We start from the raw sequence: 18,808 nt of genomic DNA, 5'->3' as shown, positions 1-18,808 counted from the left end.
GTATGTAACAGAAAAAATACTTAAAATATTGGGTGATGCAATCTACATACTTTTGTTTACCTTTTACACGTACTTCTTAAATTTCAGCTAAAAATTAACATAAACTGTGTAAAAAGTAAAAAAAAAATATATATATATATAAACAATACAACCTATAATTTTTTGCAATCAGACAATCAAGAAAACGAGACTCGATAATTATAATAACCAAAGATACGATGGAGATGTTTGATCTCTCTCTTATCTCCTTCAACCTTTTTGACGCTTACATACAAGTTGCTTATCTTTTGGTGATATAGAGGACTACGAGTCGTGCATGTCTTTCACGTTAATTCAGTCAAGATCATCGTATCCAATCCGGAAAAAGTGTTGTTTTGTCATTTACTGATTTTCCCATTTCTTTATTTATTTGGGTTTTTTTTTTTCTTGCTTTCCCATTATGCTATAACGTGCATATGGAATTCGGATCTTCGTCGGATTCACTTTGTAATTATCTTGAAGATTCGTGAATTGTGTTCATTCATCGTATATGATGCGATAAAAAATTATTAAATATTTTTATTTAAAATTACACACAAATTGTATCTAACAAAAATTAACTGCATAATGTATGATAAATACACGATTCATGAATTTCCATGATCCTCATAAAAAAATCAGAAGAGGATCATGTTGGGTGCATATGGTCAATGCATGATGGGCGTGGGAGTGGGGGTGGTGGGGTAGCTGCCAACCATCACCGCGCTTTGTTTTATTTAATTTTTAACGGGAACTATTACTAGCACTTTAAAAAGTTTATTTTGTATTCCTCATAAGTGCATTTTAGAAAATTTAAAGTGTTAAATGAAATTTTTAGAGTGCTAATAACAATTTGGAGGAGTGCTAAGCTTCACAATGGACTGACAATAATATGGTTTAAATTTATTTTTGATGAAAATTGAACATAAACCCTATTTCCTTTTTTTAATTTCACTTCTTTGAGTCTTCAATCCCTAAAGTTTTAGTTGAAACTCTAACAAAGTCACATTAGTCAATCTTGTTAGATCATCTCATTTGGGAGTTCATCCAACATGTTAAGTTCAACAATGTGTGTTTAGAACTTTGTTTTTAGAACGCAAGTCAAGAGAGAGGTAAACCTAATTTATCTTACCGTTCAAGCATTAATTAATTTCACCCATCAAATGAGTGAGGCAACATGTGAGGCAATTTCCTTTTGTTGGGGGGGAGCATAAGTCAAAATTCTAAAACGCAACTAATTCGTATTGTATTGTTTTCTAGGCATTTTCCTAATATAATTAGGGTATTATTTAGAGATGCTCATAATACAGAAGGCAAAGGTCTCTTTTTCATTATTTGAAGTTTTGAATGAGAAAGTTTACACTTAATCACTAAGGAGTTTCTATGTGTAAAAAGGGTTGATTTCTTTTTTTTTTCTTTTCTTTTTTCTATTTTATTTAACTAGAAAAGTTATTTTTAGTCTAATTGTCATGATCATTTATCACTCTTAAATAATAGTATGAATTTTGAGACATTTTTTAACAAAAATAGCTTTCATCAACTCTTCAAGGCTTCTTCGTATGCATAATGCTTCCCATTGATTGATGACTCAGAAATCCTACTGTATGAAAAACTTGGATTTTATGTATAAATGTGTTTACTTTTTTAGAGGTTTATAGTTTTATTGGTGAGTTTATTGAGTTTTTTTTTTTTTTTTTTAAGTCATTTCATTACAAGGGATCGACCTCTCAACATATTCTAGTTCTAAGAGTCTCAGTCATCTTGCCATTATTGTTTAGTGTTGTTCCTCTTTACTTGTAAGTGTGAGATTTTAGGTTCGATTCTCATCAAAAGCGAGTTTGAACCACATTATTGCTAGCTCATTGTGAGGTTTAGCCCACTCCCCCACTTCTTTGGTATAAATAATATCGTTTGTTCAAAAAAAAAAAAAATGGTTCACTCATCTCATTCCCTATGCTACTAGAGGTAGGGTCCATCAATATATGTGAGTCTCATATCTATTAGAAAGATAGTACAAATAGATGGTTGGAATAATAGTTTTTTTTTTTTTTTTTTTAATGATTTGGCACCATTTAAAAAAAACAGCCTTCTTCTTTCTCCTTGTGTTTGCAAAACCTTCACTACGATCTGCAACCATGGCTACTCCTTACAGTCAATTATCCGAGCTTATGAATAATCTCGAGACCACCCAGGTCTCTTAATAGATCCTCCTCTGCTCATCTCATTCCCTATGCTGATAGAAAAATAAAACAAAAACTAGGCTTCTATTTTGCTTAAAAGTAGGCCTTAATAATTAATGTGTCGAAGAAAATATCATTTCCCTTCTAGTTTGGTATGCCTTTTCTTTTTCCAATCTTTTTTCATTCCTTGACGGTTGACATAACTATTTGGAAGGTTGCAGCTGGTGTGGTGTGACTGCCGACAATGACATAATGCTGCTAATCCAAAGCTTTTATTAGCCTTTCATCAATTGATTGAATGCTACTTGCCAAATTGCGCATCTATATCCTATATAATATTGCGTCTTTATGCTGTCTTTTCCCTTTTGCACTTTTTGCTGATATAAAATGAAAAATACTTGTGTTAAGGACCTACTTGTCGAGAAAATTTCAGTATGCTAGAAACAAAAGTAGTACATCGTATGTTATTATATAAATAGAGAAAAATTTTATTTTTCAAGCAATTAATTTTTTAATATAAGTATCTCATCACTTATATAAAGATACGTAATGTACAAGTCTTCCCTATATTTCTACTTGTTCATAAACTTATTATCGACGTCATAATCAAAATTGTCCATATTCCTACTTTAATAAAAAGACCAAATGATGATTTCCAACCTTGATATTTTTTTTAAGAGTTGATTGTTAGACAACGATAACGAATATGAATGGCTCTTATCGTAGCATAAGTACTTTGAAATAAATTAAGGAAAATGCTAAAGAGTTGATCTTTCTAGATTATATTTTATAAATCACATGATGGCATGGTTGATGGTTAAGCTTTTTTTTTTAATAATTTAAAGAATGAATCTAACCATGAACTCTCACATTATGTGATTTATAAAATATGGTTTAAAGAGAGAGTCTCTATAGCATCACCCAAATGAAAAACACACACCATTTTTATTCTCCTACTCATTCAGCTTAATCATGTCTTTTGTTATCATTGTATTTATTTAATTTGACGACCATGAATAAAAAATAATGCTTGAAAGGCTAAAAAATGTGTGTGAAAATTATCTCCATAAACAAATTACAAGTGAGTAAACAAGTAGGTACACCCATTAAATATTAAATCTAATCAAGAATACAAAATTGTAATTGACGCTCTAAATAGTGCTTATACACATAATTAATTGTTCATGCATGTAAGTCCTACCTTGAATTATACAAGCGTCAAAAGTTGACAATTGTCTACGCGTGATTAACAAGTATGAAAAGCAACCCTCTAACTAACTGATAATTAATTTGTGATCTGGTCTCCCATGAGCTAATAATATTGCTCCATCCACATCACCTCTCCCTCTCTTTTCTTGTATATCATATTCTTTGGAGATAAAGGGAGGGATTAACCCCTCACTCTCTCTCTCTCTCTCTCTCTCTCTCTCTCTCTCTCTCTCTCTCTCTCTCTCTCATTCTACTATATTAGGAGAAAGGCTGGGATCAATATTTGTCAAGCCTCCCCTCCCCTCCCATCTTCAAAGACAATACAGTGGAGAGAGAGACATCATCCATCCAATATGAACCCATCCGCCCGCAGTTTTTGTGGAACAAGTTGTTCTTAGCTGTTATCTGACTTTCTCTGGTCCCTCCCTCATCGGCCAAATGCCCAAAACCCCATACTTGTTCTTTGTCTCCATTCATTATCTCCCATAACATTTCCTTCCCAACCCCATCACCAACTCAGTTAAAACAACTGCTACTTGAACACACAGCTATATCCTGCAGCTGCACTTCCAGAGAAAATTATTTTAAAGAGATCATGAAGATCCGGTGCGACGTTTGTGACAAAGAAGAGGCAACTGTCTTCTGCTCTGCCGATGAAGCCGCTCTTTGTGACGTCTGCGATCGCCAAATTCACCACGCAAACAAGCTTGCCAGCAAACACAAGCGCTTCGCTCTTCTCCACCCAACTTTCAAAGACTCCCCTCTTTGTGATATCTGTCAGGTTAGTACTAGATGCATTCTTTCTCTATGATATTATTGATGATAAAATTACAGGAAAGTGATTTTCGCCCTCCCATTTCCCTCCATGCACTCCTTATCTTTTAGCCTTTGAATTGAATATTCCAAAGATAATAAAGGAACCGTACAAGGAGGAGCGCAGTTGGAGAAAACCAGTCTGAAAATCACTGTATAATTCCAAATTATATTTCGGTGACAAGAAAGTGTTGTAGCTAGTTAATAATTTTTGGTGAAGAAGATACCAATTCTTAGCTCCTTGAGTCCTAAATTTTTTGTGTTGGGTTTTGTAGGAAAGGCGAGCATTTCTCTTTTGTCAAGAAGATAGAGCAATTCTCTGTGGGGAATGTGACCTTTCGATTCACAAATCGAACGAACACACACAGAAACACAGCAGGTTTCTGCTCCCCGGTGTTAAGCTTTCTGCGGCTTCTTCTTTGTATCCATCTTCATCAGCCTGCTCCAACTTCTCCAAAGTTATGACCGCAAAAACTAATGATGCAAGAGCCTCAAAGTCATCCACAATAAGACAGAGAACAGTTTCGTCGAACGAAATCTTGAGTTCTTCTTCTCCTTCGTTAATGGAACAAACAATGTCATCTTCGTCATACAAGAAGATAGAAGAGAATTATTGTGTCAGTGACAATGGTTCGGGTTCGACAAGCAGCATATCGGAGTACTTGATGGAGACGCTGCCCGGGTGGCATGTGGAAGACCTTCTTGATTTTTCATATGATCATTCCAATGCTTTCTGTGAGGTTGGAAGTGCACATTACCTCTAGAGGGGTTTTTTTTCTTCCTCTTTTTTTTTTTTTTTTTTGTTTGAAAAAAGCAATAGAAGGCCATTTTGTTGGTGATGCGTATACTTGGCAATTATCAAGGCCACTTTTGCTTATGTTACTTGTGGGATTTGCTGCCCTTAGTGAAGCAAGATCTTCCGAACAACATAAGGTTTTTTTTCCTCATCAAATGATTTGGCCATCTGGGCACTTGAAGTTTCACTTGTGTTATTGGGAACTTTTTTTTCAATGGTTTTACTTTGTTAAGGACCTAAGTTAATGAGGGCGAGGTCTTCCTCTTCCCTACTAATCTGAGGGCTTAAAGCATGCTTAATTTGACCTCTACATGAGGTGATAATGAATTTTTCATCCACTTGACTTATTCTCTTCGTGCAACCATTTGACCTCTAATTTTCAGTTTTAATGTCATGTTTAGTATGTTTAGTTACAAACTCATGCAACCATACATATTTCAAATGGATTCACTTAGAGGCTGTTTGATAACAATTTTGTTTTCAGTTTTCGCTTTTTTTTTTAACTGAAAATTTGTTCGGTAACTACTTTCAGTTTTCAATTTTCACTAAAAACTAAAAATTGAAAACTGAAAATGCTAAAAATGCTAAACTGAAAATGATGACATGGTTATCAAATGGCACCTTAATTGTTCATAATCTGCATACCATTTCTTTGGGTTAAAAACCTTTGTGGTCATTGTGTTTATACGTAAAATCAATTTTTGTCACAATGTTTTCAATTTGGCTAATTTAGTCACTGTATTTTACAAAGTCTGCAATCTTAGTCACTTTCGTTAATTTTCTTTAAAATATATTAAAATATTAATATACCGATAAAAATTACTTAAGAATTTTATTTTATTTTTTGGTCGGAATTACTTGAGAATTTTATTTTATTTCTTGAGTATTCCTTATTTTGTTATGGCAATATTGATGCTTTGCTTATGCAATTTAAGAAGACTAATTTTTAATTCACATGGATGGTGTGGCCAAAAATAAATACAAGGATGATGAGTCCCATAAGAAAGGGAAGTTAATAAGAGAGAGCATTTTGATGAAAGATATTGGCTTCCAGGTCCAACGCAGCCTTAACTTCGCCATACCTAATACCGTGTGTGAGGTAGAGAGACAAAAATAGACACACAACAAATTATCTCTCCAACCCTTGGTATGTCATTGAGTGGAGATTAACTTATGTAATCAGAAACGAAAACTCACACGACATAAGAGACACCGTCACGATGGTGTTATGTGTAATGTATCAACGTTGTATAAAGAAAAACTTATACATTATGTTGTATTGTTAGCATGGGATACAATACCCAAACTACGAAAGTATGAGCTTTCTCTCATGAGCATCAAAAGATAATAAAGAACAGTTAAGTTTTAACTAAATAAGATCACTCATAAATAATGATGTGTTGGAGAGAATCATGCCTGAAGGTCCTTCATCTCCTAAGACCTAGGTGTGAGAAATTGATTGCGCACTTAAAATTTACTTTTAGTTACAAGCAGTATTACTATATTAAGCTATCGTTTAACAATTTAATCAAAAGCTATTGTTTGTCAACAAAAAAAATTACAAGTAATGTTGGAACTAAATTCGTGCACCGCCATGGATTGGAATTTGATCTCAACAAGCGATATTACTATATTAAGCTAGAATAAAATGTGAGAAAGTTTCGACTCAAAATACAGTGGATTGAAGAGGAGGACCTTATCAAAGCATCCACCAATTGCAGATCTAAAAAATACTTTACCAGCTCAACTTTTGTAACAAAAATAAAGATGTTGCTTAATAAATAATAACCCATGAAAAATGATAGTTGTCGTTCGCACTTTCTCGGGCAGTGTTCATTACACTCGAAGCAATACAAAGCTTATTCTTTCCTAAATCAAATAATGATGCTTGTGCTTTCACAAGGATTGGCGCAGACAACACAACGACCCTATATGAAGTTATGAACCCCTATTGTTTTCTCCCTCTACACTCTTATTCAATTTTGATATAAAAAAATTAAGAGAAGCGTGTAAGCAGAAGAAAAAAAGTATAATTATCAATTCCATAACCTATTTCTTTTCTCAACCTATGTGATACTTGCATCCACACTACATCATTGCCTCAAAAATGTGTCTAGAGAATCAATGTAATACGGATCTTGTTAGGGACAATCACCAACCATGCCACCCTACTGACAGATTCACGGTCTCTGTAGCGTCCCACACCACTGGCATAATACCATGTGTCAAACCATCTCCACTTGGGCTTGTATTAGTGGTCTGGAACGCCATTGTAGCAGCAAAAGGGAAAAAAAAAGTCTGGAACTGCGGTATGCCCAAAATTCAGAAGAAAAAAAACAGTGAAAAAAGGAAGGAAACATTTGCGCAGGTGGAAGAATAATGCTTCTTAAGCATACATTGTTTTCTATACACGGCAAAGAAATGTTCTATATATGATAGGAACCCTCAAAGCTCAATCACAACATTTTGCTGCATACTTTAAAAAAACAAAGCAACATCATCCCCTCTGCATCTCAAACTCCCAAATGTGCACATCTCTTTTTTCCCCATCTTTGTCCTTTGTTATTTTACAGGACTCAAATGGAGAGCGACAAAAGCAACATATCGATATACTCTTTTACACAGTTACTTACATACGACCAAACTAATTAAAGAATCGCACCCGCCATGTCACATAAAACAGAATGTTCATAAAAGCCCTGCAAAATAGAAAAGAAGAAAAGAAAATGAGGATCGCCCTCGTGAAAAATGACTGATTACAGACCGAATACTGCAAATTGATCCATGCAACTAATTGATCTAAGAATAAGAAAATTGTATTACCTTTGTTTGGGGGCATAAAAGAGTGTCACGAAGTAAATGCAAAAAGCCTATCTGAAATCTTTGTACGACAAATTGGGCACTCAGAACATGCAAGTGAACAAGATTTACACACTGCAAAAGGTACACCAGAGTTACTGCTAGGAATGATGAGCATATAGGGTTGAATTTACACTTTTGTTACGCAACTTCAGAATGACTTACAGCAAAAATGCCGGCAAGGGAGAAGAATTGCTGCAGTGGGTGATTCAAAACATACTTTACACAAATGGGAATTGGCATCTCCGTTTCCCTGGTGTTTGAGCTCTTTCTCCTTCATCTCTTTCATTCGAGCCTGGAAACATAAAAGTGGGTATGTTACACATAGCTTTCAATGACAACATTGGTAGGATTACAAAAAGACTCCTCTACTTCAAACCACACTACTTGACCATAATTCATTAATCTTTAAATCTTTATCTTCTTAAGTGTCCACATGTTTTTCACGAAAAGAAAAATGGTTGACCCCTCACACAAATAAGTATATGATAACATCTTCAATTCATTGAAAGATCTGCAGATAGTATAGCCAAGCATGTGGTGAGAATAGAACCATTTGGATTGAGCCAAGCTTTTTAAGTGGACACAATCTCTATGCAAATATGTTTGTAAACCAAACCTATCACCTAAGAAACTCAATGCCGCAAAAATTATACTACTTGACTCTTCTTTTTCATGTCTTCAAAGCCATTCAAACATAACTGAGCTTTTGTCTCGTTGGTTTTACAAAACTAAATGAACCTTAAAACAGAACCGATTACCTTTTAACGTCTCCAATCCAAATCGTAGTGGAATACCAAAACAATCCTAGAACATTTATGTTAAAAGAGAATGCAGGTAATCAGGTTACCTTAAGGCGAAGAACAAGAGGTTCTTCCTTACGACTTTCATCATCAGCAGATTTTGGAGCATCCAAAACTTGTCTCTCTATGTGGGCACTCTCATTCATAGTTGCTTTTAGACCATTACTATTTTCCATCACATCATTGGGCCTTTCTTCTGTGTGTGTCTCAGGGATAGACCCGCCCTCTTTCTTTAATTTTGCGACCAACACCCACATGTTTGCTAAATCATTCTCTAGAGCTTCCTCCCTTTTCTTTGCATCTTCAACCTTCTTCCTGTACTCCTCTTCTATAAATTCCTTTTCAGAAAGGGCAGCCTCAAGAGCTGTCTCTCGCTGCTTCCTTGCTTGGAGTTCCATCTTTAAATCATCCGAATCATGATTCCATGCCTCAAAGTCATCAGAACGACCAGATAGCCTCCCTTTCCTCCCACCTCTTGGTCCATCATTGTACTTCCGGTTAATGCCATTAACGGGTTGCATGGCAGAACTTCTAGAATTGGCTAACTCCCGAGCAGCCAACAATTCTTTTTCTAGTTTTGCATTCTGCAATGAGAGCTTTGTCACTTCACCAGCCAAATTCTTCAACTCAACAGCAGCAGCAGAAGCCAGTTCCTTTGCATAAGAAGCTTCTTCGGCCAGTTTTTGATTCTGCACATGTAACCCACTACTCTCCTCCGAGAAACGCACGTGCTCCAGCTTTAGTTTTTCATTCTCAATCTCCTATGAGAAGGAACAAAAGCATCAATTAGTTAGATGTATAGCAAGAAAGCAACATCTTACATTGCCACAACAATATTCAAGCACACAAGAAAGAAAAATCTTAATACTAACCAATTCTTTTTTCGGTACAAATAGTAACCAATTCATAAGAAAGTTAAAGAAGAAAATATAACTAAACAAAGCTAAGGATTTCGCCATTCTAAATAATAAATAGATATAAATTCCACTGTCAAGTAATGACGACAGAGAAACTATAACTTCTATAAAAGCTGACATGAACCAAGAACAATAAACTAAAACAAAAGAGGGAGCTAGTCAAGAGTATGGCAATATACTTGAAACTAAGGTACTCGCTAGCATTTATGGATTGATAAGGCAGAAAGTTTCAGTAATCACCTGAGACTGAATTTTCTTTTGCAACTCCTCAACATACTCTTCAGATGCACAGTGCTCGGAAGATGGTGATGATCTTTCACCAGATACTGAAGCCAAACGCCGCTCTAACTGATCCACTTTTTCTTGCAACTCCATGTTCTCTGCACACTGCAAATACACAGAAAGCTCAGCAATATACCAAAGGATATAAAATCCTGTCCTGATACAAAACAAAGCTTAAAAGGAATCAGCTGAATGGAAGAAAAAGTTAATGAAAGATAATTCTCCAAAGGAACTAGGGAAGGCATTCTAACCTTATTTTGCAATTGCTCCTGGAGAATACGATTGTCTGCTGATTTTATCTGCATGAAAGGTACACTTCAAAGATGAGTTCCATGACAATTAGAATGTACTGAGCAAATGTTACAGCCCCAAACACAGATAATAGCTAAAGCAATAGGAGAACTTTAGAAATCAAACATTGCCCATTTTGTGTCCATGAAAAAACAGATATATAAAGCATGCACTCACTTCCAACTCAAATCCCTTCTCATTGCACTGGGTCGTCAGTCTCTTAACCGTCTGTTGCAGAAATTATAAGTAATTAAAACAAAATTGTACTACTTTTGAACAATAATAATTAAGATGATGAGAACGCAAAACTACCTGCTGCATCTCAACCATAGATGCATTAGCAATTGAAGCCTCACCACTTTCGTTAATGCGCTGTTCCAAAATCCTCATTTGCCTTCTCTTTTCATGGATATCACGTTCCAAGTTCTCAATCTGTAAGCATGGATTGTTAATCAGGATCATTTTAAGTAAGCATACTTCAGCTGCTGCTCAAATGAATCTGTAAACTGTTAAAACTATTTAGGATTTTGAGTGCTAAATGGAGTTCATGAACTAGACGGGCCTGTAAATTTTACATTATTGCTTGTAAAAACTGATCAGATTCAAATGAACATGATCTCATTTATCGCCAGAATACCACAAGATGGATCCAAATGACAAACTCCACTGATATGTTCAATTAGTTCCAAATGTCAATTAATATTGTGTTAAATACGCCCCATCCAACATTCGACTAACAAGTGCAAGCCACTGTCTCTTCTTTTTTGTTAGCCAAGCTTTCACAACATTCTGGAGACAAAATTAGGACTTCTAAATATGCAGAATATTATTAATAAGAATAGAATTTATACTTGAGTTTTTGAGCTTTCAGGGTCATCTACAGACTGCTCCACCAATCGTTTCAAGGAGCTGGTGCCAAGTGCAATCTCTCCAGCAAGCATCTTAACTTGCTCAACCAGCAGGTCTATGTGATCTGACATTGTCATCCCTCCCTAAAGTATATTAAAATAAGCAATCATAATTACATCATAATATTGAAGGATAAATACTTTAATGAAAAAATTAATATTTGAGCCAACAAATGAATTCATACTGAAGTGTCTATGTAAATTATATATAGAACTTGCCCAAAGGCAATTATTACTTACCACAAGTCTGTTAATAAGAAAGAATAGTCATTATGTGGCAAAATCAAATAGTAGATACAAGAAACTTCATGGCACATCCTGATTTGATAAATGAATGAGTGAGTTCTGAACAAGAAAAGTATTTGAAGGAAGAATGGAAAGAACTCAGGAAAATAGACAAGATATATCCTCATGGATCCTATTTGCAACTTCCTATAAGTGTATGCTTTTATAAGCATGCATAAGCCCATATACATATATTTGCTGCACGCAAGCTCGAACATGTGGGAAAGAAGCAAGCAAGTTCCACTTCCCTCTTCCTCAGACAGTTGGCCCAGGAAATGTATTGCAAAATTAATTTAGCCAAAAAACTAAACTTCTCCCCCATACTGATTTCAAAATATTATTACCAAGACTTGAAATAGAAATCAAATGTATTTGTGATTGTTCGACAAATGAATCCAAGCTTTATACGCTGATGTGGAAGTGGAACAGATAAATATATACTAAAATTATTTACCATCGGAACTCGTGAACCACTGATAAGTTCACCCGCTTGAGTTGAATCTGTAATTGTACTAAAAATGGAAGTGGAACAGATAAATATATACTAAAATTATTTACCATCGGAACTCTTGAACCACTGATAAGTTCACCCGCTTGAGTTGAATCTGTAATTGTACTGCCAGCTGGGGAGAGCTCTTCATTCCTCCTGCTGGAAGACCTCTTGTGTCTAAAATCATAAGCCATATCTGATGGACCAGCAGATGCAGACGATGGTGACTCCTTTTGGTTCTCACCTTCTAGAAGCAAGGGTCCATCTCGCACTACTTCCATTTTCTGCCATGAAAAAGCCACAACAAAATGTAAACATTGTACGATGCTTTCCACACCAGAAAACAAGTACGAAAGATCAAATTTGACAAAACTATAAAACTTTTAGAGAATATTAAGTAGAAAGGGAAAAAACATAAAGTTAACATTAAAAGTTAAGTGATCGGAAATGAAGTCCTTTTTTTCTGTGCTAAAGCTAAGCAACCAAACAGTAATATGAAACATACATCCTTGTCTGCATAACTTGCAAAACAAAAATAATTTCTCAAACTTTCAAGTTTTCAACGGAGTTTCTCCTCATAGTGACTTGTCAACATTCAAGCTCAAACAACTAACGTCAAATAAAGGAGACGAAAACAGTACAACTTAAATGAGTAAGGAACTCACGTCATCCTCACCAACAGAAAAACTGCGTTGGTGGCTGGGAATATCACCCAATCCAGGAATTGTATTTTTTGAAGAAACAAGAATAAGCTTCGTCAGCCTCTGGATTCTACTCATAAGAGCAGCCTTCGCTTCCTCTTCTTCCTCCAATCTTGATTGCATTTTAAATTGACCTTCTTCCAACTATTTCCAAACCAAAACAATCATATGTAAGTCTTATTAGTATAAACTCATTACCAAGCCAAAATAATTTATTTCAGTTTAGGAACAAAACCTTTTGCTTTAAGCTGATAATCTCCTCATGACTTATGCCAACAAGCATCCCCTTCCTTAGCTGATCAAGTTCTGTTTTGAGGACCGAAATCTCTCTTTGATACTTCTTAATCAATGACTTTTCATCAATAATCTGCTAGAAATAATTTCAAAGAAAAGCCAAAGGGCAGAATAGTGAGCCTTAAGTGTTTAATGTTGAGTAGTGCCTTAAAACTGTATTCATGCCATGAGTTGTTGCACACCTTATTACGCGATGCATAGATTTCTACTCGCTTTGCCCTGCTTGCAAACTTCAATGTATTATGAGTTTCCTCCATGCTACTTGATGCAGGAGTCACTGTGCAAATAAGCTGGGAAAACATGTGCAAGGAAAGAAAAAAAAGCAAACAAATAAATATAAAAAGCAAAGTTATGATAGTTTTAACTTTTTTAACCGCACAATTTTTTTCAAACTAATTGATTCAAAAGCAAATTTCACAGCAAATGGCCTAACAATTGTAGTGTTGCTACTTACCGAAACATGTCCATGCCCACCTAACGAGGATTGTAAAAGGCGGGTAAGCTTAGAATCTCGATATGGAACATGGGATGCCTTTCCCTCACTCAGCTTTCCAATTACCTTCATTGCAAACATAACATCAAGTTAAGAACTAAATATCAAATCACTTTTCTGTTCATTAGAAACTTCAACACGATTTATTAAAATTGTAGCCACTTTGTTTCCTAAAACAAAATAGAGTGACCACTAAACAAAAAAGAAATATGAAGCTCCGTTCAGCTAAAAGTGAAAAGTGCATCGGCATCATGTTGCAGAAAAAGTTGTCACCATATAAATTCTTTCGTATGGCTAGAACAGTGTGCATTAAGGCTTTGCTTAGGCTTAGGAACATAGATAACACTAATTATGCAGTTAATGTTATTCAATCAAATTGTAAGGCACTTACAGTTCCAAGAGTTAGAAGACTCTTGTTTATGTATGATCCTTCCTTTCTTCGTAGTCCAGTTGTTTCGGTTTTCGAGCTCTCAGATCCAGCTAGATCAATTAAATTCTAAAGAAAACAAAAAAAAAATATTAATAAGTGAAAAATTATGTATGAAACTAAAGAATCTAATAGTTGGGAGGACAATTCATTTGAACCATACAAGTTGAGAGAAGATCACTCCGTCATACTCATCACCATGGGCACTGCTTTCAATCATCTGCAAATGCATCCGAGTTTAAATATGATTAGCAGGAATGTTTGGCAAAAGTCAGAATTTCATGTCCTTACATAAATAAACAGAAAAATACAGACACGAAGAAATTTGGCAAAGAAAAATAGGAAATAACAAAAACAAGAGTAAATATTTACACATTTTTCTCAAAGCCTTGTACTGCCCAGGCAAATATTATATTGACAAATGAGCTTGAAAAAAATTGTGCTGCGTTCCATAAGGAATACCAAGGCTGAAACAAGTAACAACATACCTCTACATTTCATTTTATTTTAAAATTGACTTAAATGTTGCAGTGTTTAATTGATGCATATCTAAGTGTGTTCAGAATTTGGTCCCTCAATATTGATAAAAGATAGAACATTACATACAGATTGAGTAATTAGAAACTTAACAAAATCAAGGAAGTGTGTTCTAAAGAAGGTTTACCAGTGTAAATATGGTGTGACTTCGACTACTCAACAGATTAAAATTGTTTGATCCAACATGACGATGCTCTGCCATTGCCATGCATCGGTTAAAAATGCAGTCAATAAATCATTTTTAACCTAATAAAACTGGCAGAAACAGAAAAGCTAAATATGTCATCCCTGCAAGTACCTTCTCCAGCAGCAATAAAAGAAAGTGCATGCCCAGGAGACAAAACAACTTCTTCTTTTATACCCTCAACATAAGTACCCTGAAATTTCAAGGATACGAACTAAATGTGCTTTATACAAGATAAAAATATTACATATATTATTCCCCTAAAACAATATAAGTAGGAATCTTTCAGAGGCCCTAAAAATAAAACAAAATAGATACAGTTAAATCAGGATGGCCATTAAAAGATGAATTACAAACCTGTGAATCTTCTCTAACACGCAAATTTTGACCTGTTGGATCAAGCAAGTCATTTATCACCTGATACCACATGCAGAAATAGCACCTTATATCAATACAAATAAGAATATTGAATATAAAAGAAAAAAAAACTTTCACTCAGACAACAATAGCTTCCAGGGTAAGGATAAAGACAAAAACTAAACGGGATATCAAGAAACATCTGTCATGTAAAAACTTAAGATCATGAAGATGAAAATATATACATAAATGATGGTGGAAAGAAATTCCAGAGTTTAAAATATTAGGAAATATCTTCAAAACACAGAGGAATAAGAGATACATTATACCAAGGAAAAACGGAGCTAACATATAATCTCTAACCCTAAAATGTGACTGCCAATACATATAGCTCTACTGACCTCGTTGTAGATCTCAAGATATGAGACGCGGAGTAAAAATTCCCTTCCTGGGGTCTGAAATGTGAATGCAGCTATGAGTTAGTCATCAAACAGGAAACTCAAGTCTTTTCTTGTGTTTGTACAACAGAAACAGAAAATATAGCTTCCATGAGTATGCAAGGAAAAGCATGTATGCTATTGGCAAGGTAAGATACAATATGTTCTAAATTAGTTCCAGAAACTAGTATATAGAACTCTGGTCTGTTAAGTACTACATCAGTGCAATAAATATACACCTTGATGCTGAAAGACAGACAGGATATGCAATAATAAGTACTTAGAAGTAAATTATAACATTGCTGAAGAAAACATATCACATCTGGACTAGTATGTTTAAAATCCAATTATTAAAATAGATGCAACATCCATGTGATTCACAAGGTAATGCTAAGAAACCAGTGTGGGAATGAAGGGAGGGATTGGATTAGTGGCTGTACAAAAATAAATTTTTACTAAGGGGGAGGAATAAAGAAAAACTAACATTTAAGTGTCATACTTCAGAACTACGAAATTCTTAGGGGCACTTACATCTTGGATAATACTGAAGACATCCTTTATTGCCAATGGTATGATACCTGGAGCGTTTTGATCACCCTGTGTAGATTAGAAACGAGTCAACACAACACTAAGGGAACACAAACAAGCAATACCAAGTATAGCAAAAAACTTCATAAAGAACAAAGTAGGGTAAAACACAAACATATGATGAAAATTATGGATGAACAAAACGAAGTTCAAAAGATCGTGTTCTGGCAGAATCTATAGTGATCTTGCCAGACAGAACCTATGATTAGGGACTTAGGACACATAACAATGTTCCAGAGTAAACAAGTTAAGCATAACTGTATGTCAGTGCATGAAAAGTTGTTCATCTACATTTCAGCTAAGCACAAACCAAACTTAGGACTTACCCAACTGCACCTTAAAAACTTTAATCGTTTATGGCTTCATTAAATCGTTAATAGCTTCCTTAAACTAGACATTGGTAGTTATTAGATGGGTGCCACCAGGGGTGTTTGGGCTTGCACAAATAAATAGATCAAAATGACTCTGGATAACTTGATGATCAATCAAATCGTGCCTGAGAGTGCATCTTTTTATATATTTGTAAGAACGCAGAAAGGAATCTAAGTCATCTACCTATACTCTGTCCGTCTATCGTGTAGCACGGGAGCTTTGGGGGGCTTGGAGTCAATTAGGCATGTCAGGCCCAGGTCTTGTTTTGAGGTACTATATGGTAGAAATGTAAAAAACAATAAAGCTGTTTGGAGACGGGCTCCTTTAAGTTTTATGTGGTTCTTGTGACTTGAGACATGAAGAGCTTCTGAGGGAGTGGAGCGCTCCATGATGAAGCTTAGGCTCCATTATTTAGATGGCTTTTTGAGTGATCCGCTTGTCATTTTATTTTACCAGATATGCATTTATGTTAAATTTCTGTCCTTCAGCCCTTTAACAAAGTTCTTTTACATTATGTATTAATGTGTGTTGAATCTAAAGGGGCAGAGGGGATACAAGTTCTGGTGCAGGATTCTTTTTGGAATTAAACTCAGTCCACTCTTGTGCTTCCCACTAACAATCTACAAGCAAATACAAGGTTTTCCAGGTATGTAACTCCTTTATCGTGAACAACTAGAATCAATCTTAGATAGGTGCTAACAAGGTCTGTGTAGACGTTGGATTAATGACCACATGGCCATCAAATTCCAACATCAAAAAATCCTTATAATGGAGAAAGAAAACAGATAAAACATTCACGTTGAAAACAACCGCTTGCATTATGGCGTAATAAGTTCCATAAAAGCAGTTTCTCATTAATATTTAGACATTTATATTGTCAGGGCCATGGAAGGCAAGCTTAAATCCAGTCTCCTAGTGTGGAATCAAAGAGACAGAGTAACATTGGTCATTATAACCTTTTCTGCGCAACTCACAAACAGAGCTTTACTGAAAAACCAAGCCAACATGATTTTTCGATATGCTTAAACTTTGAGTAGCAAAATCCCAAGAAAAGAAAGTGGAACTTACATGCATAGTGTGTGTCTTTCCACTACTTGTCACACCATAAGCAAAAACAGTACCTGCATTTTCAATACTCAAGCCGTAAGAAATGGAAAATTAACAAGAGAATTGAATGTAACTTACTTAATTTATCTGTTTTCAACTATAGCTACTAGAATTTCCACCACCATCGACCTTTCATTATATAAGTTATACATATTCTTACAGAAACAATATCAACGTTTCTTGTTAGGCATTAACGAATTCTCCATTTGTAGTCTACAAGAGAAGTATGTCATACCATTGACACCTTCCATGGCAGCTTTGACAACAGGTTTAGCGGCAACTTCGTACACCTCTTGCGAATTGGCATGCTGTCCAAAAACTCTATCTGCCACAACAAAACCATCCCCAAATCCAATCAGTTTTCAAAACCCTGTAACTACGTTAAATGAAGATTAATTCCAACACATTTTCTTTTGCATTTTCCATAAACTAACCGAAATCAAAATTAACTCCAAATTCAAAATAACTATATATACTAACTAATATATTACCAAATGCATATGCTGTAGCTGGATTATACTCATTCCTCACAATCTTATCGCCGTCTGCGTACCAAGTGACCTCATCCCCTCTCTGAAACTCCCTCTCGCTGCAACAAAAAACGAAATAAATTCAATCACATTACCTCAAAACCAACCCTAGAATCCAACATTTCAAAATCCTCCAATCCGAGGGCTCATAGATCTGATCCAATACGCTCAGATCTACCATCATTACCTCAGCGGCCGAAACCGAATCGTCACCGATATGCTATCCCCACCCTTGGGCGCCTCGAGCATCTCCGCCAAAAGCTCCTCGGACGCGAACCCGACCGGCGAGCGAGCACTGTAACCCCCCGAACCGTACTGCATTGAATCAGAGCGGCCGTGACTCGGCGTCACGGATCGGGACCCGAGCCCACCTCCAGAGTTGTAGAACGACGAGGCCGAGGTCGAGCAGGAGCGCGGAATCATCCGACCGTTGATCAACGAAGAAGATGAAGAGGTCGAGGAGTAGGGACTGGATGGCTTCCGGTAGGAGAAAGGCGAGCTGCTGCGGGCTCGTGAGGATGAGGCCATCCAGCTGAGTCAACTCGGACAGTGACTCGGTGAGAGAGATTTGAAAAAATGCAGCCAATAAAAAAACCAAAAAAATGGGAGAAGCAAGAAGGAGGAGTAAAAGAAGAGCAAAGAGGAAGAGAATATGTCAGAGCGGTCACATGGCTCGCGAACCGAAAGCGACGAGCATTGTTTTCTCCCTTTTTTTATTTATTTAATAATTATTTAAAATGAATCAAATATTTCTGCTACTATTTTTCTCCAGTGTGCGACTAGAGAGAGAAACAATGGGTGCTAGAGAGAGAGTTTCGTCTTCTTAAAGGCAAAGTGAGAGTTGCAGAGAGAGAGAGAGAGAGAGAGGGACGAGTAACCGGTGAGAGGTGAGAGGTGAGAGGTGAGAACGACGGTAGTGGATGAAAAAAC

At 35.8% G+C, this 18,808-nt stretch overlaps 2 protein-coding genes across 3 annotated transcripts; one reads left to right on the top strand and one right to left on the bottom strand.

The window, feature by feature from the left end:
• The first annotated feature begins 3,598 nt into the window (after positions 1–3,598).
• Positions 3,599–5,203, top strand: LOC137727294 (B-box zinc finger protein 20). The gene is made up of 2 exons (XM_068466157.2): positions 3,599–4,188; positions 4,496–5,203. Exons 1-2 carry the CDS (start codon positions 4,003–4,005, stop codon positions 4,982–4,984), a joined length of 675 nt encoding a protein of 224 aa, XP_068322258.2. The 5' UTR covers positions 3,599–4,002; the 3' UTR covers positions 4,985–5,203.
• A 2,172-nt stretch (positions 5,204–7,375) lies between these two features.
• LOC137728719 (kinesin-like protein KIN-7D, mitochondrial) lies at positions 7,376–18,808 on the bottom strand. Of its 2 annotated transcripts, none has more exons than XM_068467467.2 (25): positions 18,066–18,808; positions 17,840–17,937; positions 17,584–17,673; positions 17,310–17,362; positions 15,813–15,878; positions 15,246–15,299; positions 14,845–14,904; positions 14,602–14,680; positions 14,431–14,498; positions 13,930–13,986; positions 13,731–13,835; positions 13,301–13,405; positions 13,029–13,136; positions 12,788–12,922; positions 12,517–12,696; positions 11,920–12,135; positions 11,020–11,160; positions 10,481–10,600; positions 10,346–10,396; positions 10,129–10,176; positions 9,836–9,982; positions 8,726–9,439; positions 8,041–8,170; positions 7,840–7,950; positions 7,376–7,715 (listed from the first exon to the last, which is right to left on the bottom strand). In XM_068467467.2, the coding sequence occupies exons 1-24, from the start codon at positions 18,404–18,406 to the stop codon at positions 7,865–7,867; spliced, it is 3,252 nt and encodes a 1,083-aa protein (XP_068323568.2). In that variant the 5' UTR covers positions 18,407–18,808; the 3' UTR covers positions 7,376–7,715; positions 7,840–7,864. The 2 variants fall into 2 exon arrangements, with proteins under 2 accessions (XP_068323568.2, XP_068323569.2); XM_068467468.2 differs by having other exon boundaries at positions 12,788–12,919.

Source organism: Pyrus communis, chromosome 10 (genome assembly GCF_041283825.1).
Source record: "Pyrus communis isolate YQ-2024b chromosome 10, ASM4128382v1, whole genome shotgun sequence".
NCBI lineage: Eukaryota > Viridiplantae > Streptophyta > Magnoliopsida > Rosales > Rosaceae > Pyrus > Pyrus communis.
Note: the sequence above shows the minus strand (reverse complement) of the source record. Positions and strands in the feature narration are given on the sequence as shown.

Excerpts from the sequence above, each read along its gene's own strand:
- LOC137727294 (XM_068466157.2), top strand. The coding sequence starts at position 4,003 with ATGAAGATCCGGTGCGACGTTTGTGACAAAGAAGAGGCAACTGTCTTC. Across the intron at positions 4,189-4,495 it reads CTCTTTGTGATATCTGTCAG|GAAAGGCGAGCATTTCTCTT; the intron begins GTTAGTACTAGA and ends TGGGTTTTGTAG.
- LOC137728719 (XM_068467467.2), bottom strand. The coding sequence starts at position 18,406 with ATGGCCTCATCCTCACGAGCCCGCAGCAGCTCGCCTTTCTCCTACCGG. Across the intron at positions 10,397-10,480 it reads CTATGGTTGAGATGCAGCAG|ACGGTTAAGAGACTGACGAC; the intron begins GTAGTTTTGCGT and ends TTTCTGCAACAG. Across the intron at positions 9,983-10,128 it reads AGGAGCAATTGCAAAATAAG|TGTGCAGAGAACATGGAGTT; the intron begins GTTAGAATGCCT and ends GTGTATTTGCAG.